Source organism: Gekko japonicus, unplaced genomic scaffold (genome assembly GCF_001447785.1).
Source record: "Gekko japonicus isolate JY-2015 unplaced genomic scaffold, Gekko_japonicus_V1.1 scaffold4676, whole genome shotgun sequence".
Taxonomy (NCBI): Eukaryota; Metazoa; Chordata; class Lepidosauria; order Squamata; family Gekkonidae; genus Gekko; species Gekko japonicus.
Window position 1 is genome coordinate 1 of NW_015166578.1, and position 10,525 is coordinate 10,525.

Sequence of the window (10,525 nt, forward strand, 5' to 3'; positions counted from 1 at the left end):
CTTTTAGAAATCAATATTTCTATACACCGTCATTTCTTTTTAATGGTCTAAATGCAACCAAGAAGTCAGAAGGAGGTTGGGACTGCAAAGGGCAGCCATGGCGGAGCTATAAAAGTTTCTTAATTGTAAGGATGTGTCGCTGGTGACCAAGATCAAATTAATTCATGGATTGTATGCCCCATTACTACGTATGAATGTGAAAGCTGGACAATGAAGAAATGTGGCATTGGAGGAGAGTTTTACGGGTTCTACGAACTGCCGAAAAGACAAATCAGTGGGTTCTAGATGAAATCGGGCCTGACCTCTCCCTTTCCAAGTGACTTACCTTGTTTAGCGGGGAATTGGTGGTCCCAGTCCGGGACATTCGCGCGTGTCCGTAGTGCGTGCCCGACGCAATGTCGTCGCCTGGAAGTGAAATCATTGCGCTGGGCATGTCGCCAGGCGATGTGCCCGGCGCGATGACGTCACTTCCGGGCAATGTCATTGCGTCTGGCATGTCGGCCTGATCTGGCCACTTTGGGGGTGGGGTTCCCCCCGCCAGCCGGATCCGGACCGGCGGATTGGGGGCCCTTTTAGCGGGGGAATCCCTGCCCCCCGGGGGACATGGCAACCCTAAGCTCAAATGACCAAACTGATGCAATTGTACTTTGGTCACATTCTGAGAAGACAAGAGTCACTGAGAAAGACAATAATATTAGGAAAAGTTGAAGGGGGCAGGGAAAGAATACATAGATATACAATAACACAACATGGTTATTTAAAAGCATAGTAAACAATATGAATCATTCCTTTAGGAGCATAGATCTAACTTTGGCCGCTTCAGCAAGAAACTTAGCCACTATCGCTGTAATTCTAGAATTAGCATCCTTTAATAAATACCGAATAGCCTTTTCCTTATTAGTACTATAATTAGGAGGAAATAAAGATGACAACAGTTCTTTGTGTAAGGCTGAATGAAGTTGACAGTCAAAAATAATATGATATATTGAATCCACAGATTTTGAAGGACAAGAACATCGCCTTTCATGTAGGGGAATTTTATTAAAATGACTTAAGAGCACATAGAGTTAATTCATTTGATTTTTTCTGATTGCCATAGATATCCAACTAGATTATTAGTATTCATTGTCCTAAACTGTTTTGGTATAGGGTTAGGGTTAGGGTTGCTCTAAATACCAGACTGGTGCCTTAACCAGTAAATTGACCGAGCCTTTTCTGAGTAGTCAAAGAACCAATCCTGTTTAATGGAACAGATTTAACCAGACCACTACTTTGGACCCGGAAGTGACGTCATACGCAGGCACATTGTGCGGGGGACGCTCTAGAATTTGGTTAAAAACTCTGTGGTCACCATAGAGTCTTTAGCCAAATGCTAGAGCGTCCCCTGTGCAACATGCCGAGCACAATGACGTCACCTCTGGGTGACGTCATTGTACCTGGCACATCAGGCGCGGTGGGTCTCTTCGGGGATGGGGCTCCCCCACTGGCCAGCTGCTTGGTGGCGGATTGAGGCCCCCGAAATTGGAGGAAAACCCACCCCCAGGGTGGGTTGGCTACTCTGGAACCTGTAAATAGCTGACTCCCCTTATTTTTATGGCAGCTTTTAAAAGGAACTAGTCCAGTGTGAGGAGATGATGTGGTGCAGCTGCTAGAAGCGGTGGGTTTCTGTGAAGGTCTGAAGCTGAAATACCCATTCCTCCATAGGTGGTCTTTGAGAACCCCACAGGTTTTAGGATACTTTCGGCACCTGCATTTATTCTGTATTTTTTTGCAGCTAGTCTTGTTGGTTTTTAAATTCCTGATAGTTATATAATTGTTCATTTTTAAAAAATCTGGATTGTATTTTTATCCATTTTATTGTAAGCTGTCTTGACAACCAAGATTGGTGGGGAGAGTTATATTTAAAGGAAGCAAGTAACCCTCTAAGCTGAGTGAGTGTGAGCTAGCTCACAGTTTTTTAGCCTCTAACTTACACATTTTTGTTTTAGCTCAGGAAGGAGGGCTTCAGAGCAAACTAATATTTACAGCAGCCAAATCGCTTGCTCTCAACTTTCATGCCAGTAGCTCACAATGTAGAATTTTTGCTCACAAGACTCCACAGCTTACAGGGAACATTGCAAGTAACATGATTAGATAAGAATTAAAGAGTTTGTCATATTCACGCCAGCACTTTAACATGCACAGATCTGGCTTTTCCAGTTGCAGTGCACACGCCTAAATTATTCTGGTTTGCCTGTCTGAGAGCCAGTTTGGTGTAGTGGTTAAGTGTGGGGACTCTAATCTGGGAGAACCGGGTTTGAGGCCCCACTCCTCCACATGCACCTGCTGGATGACCTTGGGCAACCCATAGTTCTTCTAACAAGAGCTGTCCTTGAAAGGGCAGTTCTCGAAAGAGCTCTCTCAGCCCCACCCACCTCACAGGGTGTCTGTTGTGGGGAGGGGGAGGGACAGGAGTTTGTAAGCCGCTCTGAGACTCCGAGTCAAGGGTGGGGTATAAATCCAATCTCTTCTTCGTCTTCTTCTTAAAACGTTTAGTTTTCTGTTCTTTGTCATAGCTGGTCTCAACTATCAGGAGGTAGGATAAGCTAACCTTGGAATGGACCAGGCTATGACCTGGCAAAATGCTCCCTGGACAGAGAGGCATGGATTGCTGCCTGACTTCTAGGGTTCCAGAAGGGGCCGGGATGTCCCCAATGCAATGACATCACGTTGGGGATGTCCCCGCCCCAAGGCCCACCTGCAACACTGATCACCCGTGGCCACCCCTCTCCCTCCTCTCCTGTGAGATTTAAATGGCCCTCCAGCTGATCTGGGGAGCACGTGGCCCGCTGATCTGTGTAACGGAGCGTGTTCTTTTGGCCCTTTCACTCCTACTTCTGCTGCTGGAAATGACAGCATCCTGCCTCGGAACACCTGAGATGGAAGCAGCCGGCTGCAGATCACCTTGTGAGATTAACAGAAAGAGGGAGGGAGCAGGCGGTGGCTGTTGTTGTTGTTCAGTCGCACAGTCGAGTCCGACTCTTCGCGACCCCATGGACCAGATCACGCCAGGCTGTAGCGTGTGTGTACTGAATTCACTGGTGCAGCAGGCACGTGTTTGTTAAAAGCGCTGGCCCCACTGCTGGACCTCCTGATGGCCCCTGGTATTTTTGGCCACTGTGTGACAGAGTGTTGGACTGGATGGGCCATTGGCCTGGTCCAACACTGGCGTCTCTCAGGTTCTGATGTTCTTAGAGCTCAATGCCTATTCACAGTGCTGTGAGGTGTCTTTTTAAAACCTGTTTCTACACAGATGTTTAGATCACTTTGGCTTCCTTACAGCAACGCCGCTTTCTGGAGCATCCACATGATATTGTCGTCTCTTTGTCCTGCTTCTGTGTTTTCCCCTGCTTTGCTGTGATCTTTCCCAAACCTGTCTGAGTACCATCTCTTTGGAAAGATAGTAGTAAAAGTGGCTTTGGAGGCCATGTGGACAGGAAGCATGTGCTTTTGCCATACCCATCCACACTGGTGCCGCTTTCCCGACTTCAACCCCTGCAGCTGCCATTTCCCCACACAATCTAGAGGGGTTTGGGGTGGTTTTTTTTTAAGGCTTTAGAAATATTGAGGATTGCTACTGTGGTCTCCTAGTTCCCAGATTTCACTAGGGGAGAGAAGTAAACCTCCAGCTCTTTTCTTTGCAGAATTATAAAGGGAAAGGAAGAGGCATCACATTTCCCTTTATAACTCAACAATGAAAAGGGGGAGATACTTACTTTAAAAAGTTGAAAGCTGGGAAACCGAAAGAGGTAATAGAATCATCATTGTGTTGTTATAACGCTATAGCAACCTAGCAATTCCTGACCCTTTTTTTGATTGCATCTGAAGTAAGTCTCTAGGTGCTTAGAAAACAAGTTCCTCCCCTCCTCCTGACATCTGTCTGTCTGTGTCAAAGTCAGATTTACATCAAGGCCACAAAGGTGGGGGAGGAGAGTTTCCCAGGGCCATTTCTCTAATGGAAATCCCTCCCTGCAGCTGTATTGGTTGCAGTAAGGGGGGAAGAAAAGGCAGGTGTAATATGCATATCTGTCTTTCTTTAGTGTGCTGTAGTGCAGGAATCGGGCGACAACCAAATATTGTTGGAAAGTGGGTAGGTACTTGCCCAACAGGGCTTCTGATTGGCTGCTGGAGAGTTGATTGGCTGGGCAGACTGAAACAATATTTAAAAGGCAGCTGCAACCACAGTGTGGGTTTTATTCTCTGTCACTCCTGATTTCCAGTGGTGTTTTTTTTAATTACCTCCCTTTCCCCCTGAACTTGGGCTTCCTCCGTGCATGTGGCTCTTGCCTGCACAGCACCCCTGTTGTGGCTGGCCCCACCTCCCGTGGCAGCCATTTTGTGGTTGCGCCCGCCATCCAAAATTTGCCACAGGCTCAAAAAGGCTGGGGACCCCCGATGTAGTGGTTAAGAGTGTCAGACTAGTACTGGAGAAACCCAGGCGACTTTGGGCCAGTCCCTTTGTCTCAGCTTAACCTCTCACATCGAGTTGCGGTGTGGATGGAATGGGCCAGGAGAGAACCACGTATGCCTCTCCAAGTTCCTTCAAGGAAGGGTGAGGCAAAGATGTGACATTTGATGTTTGAGGTAATAGTTGTGAAGGATTTTCTGTCAGGGGAAATCGATGCTGTAGCCCCACTTCAAATAGGGTCCTCCTGCCGTCGCAGACAGATAATGACTGAGACGTATTAATGCCATTGCCCCAGGGGCGGATGAAGGCTCACTGGTGCCCTAAACACTGACCAGTCTTGGTGCCCCCCTTCTTTCCACGCTGACCCAGTCCATTTTAGTTGTTGACCTGTCTGACCAGATATACAGTGCAGGTTGCAGCAATACAAAAATTTATTCATATGATAACACAATATAAAGGGAAAACTCTATGGTTTTCCCTCGGATGGTCGTGGTCCCGCCCCCAGTGTGCCCGGCATGGTCGCGTCACTTCCGGGTGATGTGTGTGCAGCACGCGCGCTCCAGCCACGACGCGGGAGTCCCCCGGTAAGGAGATCTTTCGACTTGGCAACCCTAAATGCAGGTTGCAGCAATACAAACATTTATTCATATGGTAACACAATATACTGTACAAACTAAGCTTTTCACCCTTTTCCCAACTTTGTGGCACCCCTTTGGCCCTGGTGCCCTAAGCACGTGCCTAGTCTGCCTAATGGTGAATCTGCCCCTGCATTGCCCCAATCAGAGATACTGCAGATCATCAGAGTGGCTCTGGGTGACCTGAACCCTAACCCTGGGAATTCCAAGTGGGTGCCAAAGATTTCTGATGCAGTGGAGGCCAGAAGGGGAGAACTATTAAAGATTCGATGCAGTTTTCAACGGAGCACGCACAGCAAAGCCTTCAGGAAGAGAGAGTTTATTTTCAGGAGGCCAGGAAAAAAAGATCAGTGAATTGTGGCTGCTATGTCAGGAAGAGGAAAGGATGAACCTAGATGGACCTCTCTTCCTTCCCTGAAAGTGCCCTATTGTCCTGGTAATGTTTTCACTTCGACGCCATTGTTTTTTTGTAATTAATTCCTGCTCGTGTCTATTTGATGGTGGATTCCGCTGCTGTCGATTTGATGGTAGGCGCCCTGTTGTTTCTGAGCAACGAGTCAGGAAGAATCCAAGGTAGATGGGAATTCTTGGCTGCTACTGATCTTCTTGTAGGGAGATAATTTGCCCTCTGCGCATTTCAGTGGTGCTAATTTTAAACTGTACTTTGCTCACCTGGGCCTTTCTAGGTTTAGGTGGGTAGCCGTGTTGGTCTGAAGCAATAGAGCACGAAAGCTTATACCCAGAATTAAACTTTGTTGGTCTTAAAAGTGCCACTGGGCTCAAACTTTGCTCTAGGCCTCTCCAGACACATTTATTTCCTGGCAGTAAATGCAAAGCTTTGATTATTCATTCATCCTGGGGAATCCAGGAATGTTAGCTTAAGCTGTTAGGTGAAAGGTGAGACATTGCATCAGTGATGACTTTAGAAAAAATTAGTTTGAATGAATGAAAGACTGGCAAAGGTTTAGGGGAACAAGAATTTTCTTACATCCATTATCGAATGGAGGTGAATAGAAAGGTAATCCATGCTGTAGGACCTTCATATGCTATGACTGAAAGCTGGGGGGATGAAAGGGGTAGTAGAAAATACTGGGAGAGTAAATGACAGATAAAAGTGCCCACGAAAGTGCCCCGTGGATGCTGTGTGGTCAGTGCAAATGTCCATGCATGCATGGTGGTAGGGATGCCAGCCTCCAGGTGGGACCTGGGGATCTCCTGGAATTATGGCTCACCTCCAGACTACAGAGATCAGTTCCCCAGAGAAAATGGATGTTTTGGAGGTGGGACTCTATGGCATTGTACCCCACTGAAGTCCCTGTCCTCCCCAGGCTCCATCCCCAAATCTCCAGGAGTTTCCCAACCTGGATCTGGCAACCCTACACCCCCATCCCCCACCAGTGGCTGGGGGGGGTGAACCTGGCAACCCTGCATGATGGTGTTGACAGGTTAAAAATGGGTTGCTTACTTGTAACGGTTGTTTCTCAAGTGGTCATCTGAGCATTCACACCTGCAAAAAATTTAGCCCTCGGACTAGAATGCAACGGGCAAAAGAGAATGTAGTGAGGTAAATCCTCAAGTTCGTGGGAACCACAAATACATAGACGATGGGCCAATGGAGTTTGATTGAATCGGTCCTCCAAAATTGCTGTTGGCATTGATTGACACCGTAGAGAGGTAAAGGACCAGGAGGCACTGCACTGTCTTGCTTCATTCCTTCCAAAAATGTATGAGCACACGGCAGCAAGTTAAAAAGGTACCTGTTCTGGAAGAGATGGGCGGGTCGTGTGAATACACCCACATGGCCACTCAAAGAACAACAGTTACTGGCAGAATGGAAAATCCTTGCCAGGTAGACTCAGCATAGGACAACTTAAACCTCAGGCCTACCTGGGAACTTTGTAAACTCGGGACACGGCTATGGATAGTTTACCATGCAACAGGGGTCATTTCCTGCGGGAGCGCGCAGGAGCGGAGCTCTGGCAGTAAGGAGCTTAGGGGGCGGGCACATGCAACAAGCCCCGCCCCCTGCTCCCAGCAGCCCTCAGTCGGGCCACAGGAGGAAGAAGCAGCCAGGTAAGTTGCAGAGCCCCCCCCCTTCAGGTACAAGGTCTCCCTCCCCTGTGAGGGCAGATCTGCACCCCCCCAATAGCTAGCAGCCCAAAACAGTCCAGTGGAGCCTGAGCCGTGGGTGTTGCCTTCTGACACACTTCCGGTGATGTCAGGGGGTGTGGCATATGCAAATAAGTTATGCTAATGAGCTCCTGGACCTCTTTTTCTACAAAATGACCCCTGCCATGCAAGAATATGGAAAAAGTAAATATACTCATATAATTATAAAGGTTATAAGTGTGCTTTATCCCAAATATAATAGTAAGTATAAATTAGATGTAATACACATACAACTACATATAAATCAAAAGTCAAAATTCAATCTTTAAGGTGTCCGTTCCAAACATTCGAAAAATCTGACACAGGAAAACTTGCCAAAGAATTATCCTGCTGTGTAAGAAAGTTCGCTTCCTCCTGAATTCGTTGGGGTGATGAAGCTTGTAGCAAGTAAGGATCCACGCCAGTGCTCCCTCTAAGGTGTGGAGTCTTGTGAGCAAAAAATTCTACTCTGTGAGCCACTGGCATTACGAGCATAAGAGCATAAGAGATGCCAAAGTTGGATCAGGCCAAAGGCCCATCCAGTCCAACACTCTGTATCACACAGTGGCCAGAAATACCAGTGCCATCAGGAGGTCCACCAGTGGGGCCAGGATATTAGAAGCCATCCCACTGTTGACCCCCCCAAGCACCAAGATGACAGAGCATCAATTCGTTGGGGTGATGAAGCTTGTAGCAAGTAAGGATCCACGCCAATGCTCCCTAAGCTGTGGAGTCTTGTGAGCAAAAAATTCTACTCTGTGAGCCACTGGCATTAAAGTTGTGAGTGAGCGATTTGGCTTCCGCATAAATTAGTTTGCTCTGGAATCATCCTTCCTGAGCTAAGACAAAAATGTGTGAGCCAGAGGCTAACAAACTGAGCTAGCTCACACTAACTCAGCTTAGAAGGAACGCTGATCCACACCCAGCGAGCTAGGAATAAAAGCTGCTTCTAGACTCTCTTTCTCAAGAGGTAATGATCCTTTTCTTCAAAGCTGATGATCCGTCTGCAAACGGAATCAATTTTCACAGGTAATGAGGTACATTAATGACGGAACGCAGCTGCCTCCAGATTCCAGTTCTTCAGCACTGACATACTCCCGCAACCGGCTCAGCGTTCTACTTTGATGGCTCCTTCGCCTCACATCATCCAGCTTGTGACATCTACTGCTTGTCTTCTGAATTAACCAACTCCAGTGTGCTCTGGGGCTGGGGAGGGCAGCCCTCTGGCCACAGCCCAGCTCAGTGGCTACAGGGAGAGGCTGCTAAAAATGCCCTCCGTCGCCCAGAATGTTTGACTTACAGTCTGTCTCCAAGTTGTGATCCGCAGAGTTGAATGTGGACAAACTATGGTTACCTTTTGTTGGAGTTTCTTTATGAAAATTGCGATCCAGCAGAGGAAAAAACAGCTTAGCAATGCCAGAATGCAATAATCAGACTCAGAGTCCATGTGTGTTTAAAAATATAAAAGATTTTACTACATTCTAGCACAGGGAAAGGTAACTGGGAGGAAAACAACAACAGAGCTAATCCCTACATCTTCACTCTACAAAGGACGAGACTAGAAGAGCTGCAATGGCCACTCTTACACGCTTCTTGTCGAAACAGAACAAAGAGGGGAAGAGGAGCCATAAAATGCAAAGACACTTTGACGCTTTGCTTCCAATCAAACTCCTGGAACAGGAAGAATTTTCCCGGGCTGGGGGACCTAAACTAACATTGGCTTACACAAAAGCATGTGATTTCCTGTAACAACAAAACAGACATTTAACCCAATATATACTGAGTGTTTTTATCTTGTAACACCCAACACAGGCCCTCAAGGAGATTGTTTTCTTAAATGGAAAATGAGGGAGACAGGAAAGAGAAGGGAGGTGAATATAGACAGGGGAAAATATCCCTTTATTCCATTTAGGCTTAGTATTAGAAGGGGAGGGGATAACATGACTAGTATCTGGGACAGCTGAGTTCAAATCCTCACTCTGCCAAGAAGCTCGCTGGGGCAGTCACATTCTCTCAGTCTAACCCCTGGGGTTTTGTGGGGATAAAACAAGGGAGGGAAAAGCAGGTATGCCGCTCTGAGCACCTTAAAAGCAGCGCAGGATAAAAAGGCACTGAAAGTGGAGGGGGTGTTATGTATCACAATGGAACCGTACTTGCGAAAGGGCTTGCTAGCGAACATGAGGAATAGTGTATCTTGGAGCGCATCACAATAGAAGGTTTGGATCCTAGAATGAACCAATAGATTGATCCGGATCCTAGTAGTAGCCAATTGGTAAACTCTGTAAATAGCCTATTGTGGGATGTGTGTTGGGTGTGGTGTGTTTCATGAATATAAGCTCCGTACACTTAACCACTACACCAAACTGGCTCTCAGACAGGCAAACCAGAATAATTTAGGCGTGTGCAATGCTTGACCACCACTGTCCTTTCTTCTAAACCCTTTGCCACCCAAAGGGGAAGAAAACCAGACTGTTTCTCCATAAAGGGTGAGCTTGTCACAGCTAGGAACCTTTCCTTTGGGAGGAGGGGAGTTCTAATCCCCAAAGGCGCATGTGTGTTGAGTTCATTTCAGGTTCCCAGGCACCCAGTTTCGTGTTCCTCCAAGCTAATTACAAGGAGCTCTCACCCAGTGTGTTGAAGGTAACATGGTTAACAGTTTCTGTGACTGGTTAACAGTTTCTGTGACTGGCTGACGGTTTCTGCTCTGGTCAATTTCATCTTCAGTACACTGGGTGAACTCTCTTAAGGCCAATTCACATGATACGAAATCTTTGTGTCCCACATGTGCACAGTCAACAAATGTGGTCTAGGAATTCCGTCCTTGGAACTTGATGCCCTAGCGTTTAGAGGCCCAATTCAGATTGGGAATGTGGTACACAGGGAGAGGGAGTTTCAGCCTTCCGCCTCTTCCAGTTTCCTGACCTGAAACAATCCCAAAGAGAGATCAAAATGGATAGCTGAGTTAGTCTGTAGCAGTAGAAAAGAGCAAGAGTCCAGTAGCAGCTTAAAGGCTAACAAAACTAGGGGCAGGGCAGGCGTCATTTCCTGCAGAAGCGCACAGGAGCGGCGCTCTGGCAGTAAAGAGCCCAGGGGGCGGGCACATGCAACAAGCCCCACCCCCTGCTCCTAGCAGCCCTCAGTCAGAGCAAGAAGCAGCCAGGTAAGTTGCAGAGCCCCCCCCCGGACCCCCGGCCCAAAGCAGTCCAGTGGCACCTTTAAGACCAAGTTTTATTCAGGTACAAGCTCCCCCTCCTTTGCGAGGAAAGATCTGCACATTCCCCCCGCATCCATAGCT

General features: G+C 47.4%; 1 protein-coding gene across 1 annotated transcript in view; it reads left to right on the forward strand.

Moving 5' to 3' along the window:
- Positions 1 to 8,203: 8,203 nt before the first annotated feature.
- The window catches only part of LOC107111402 (dynamin-1), a gene marked incomplete at its 3' end in the record, with an annotated part of 70,491 nt that continues 68,169 nt past the window's right edge, over positions 8,204 to 10,525 (forward strand). The window contains exon 1 of the mRNA XM_015412370.1: positions 8,204 to 8,259. Within this exon, the coding sequence (XP_015267856.1) occupies positions 8,204 to 8,259 (56 nt within the window). The remainder of the gene's footprint in view (positions 8,260 to 10,525) is intronic.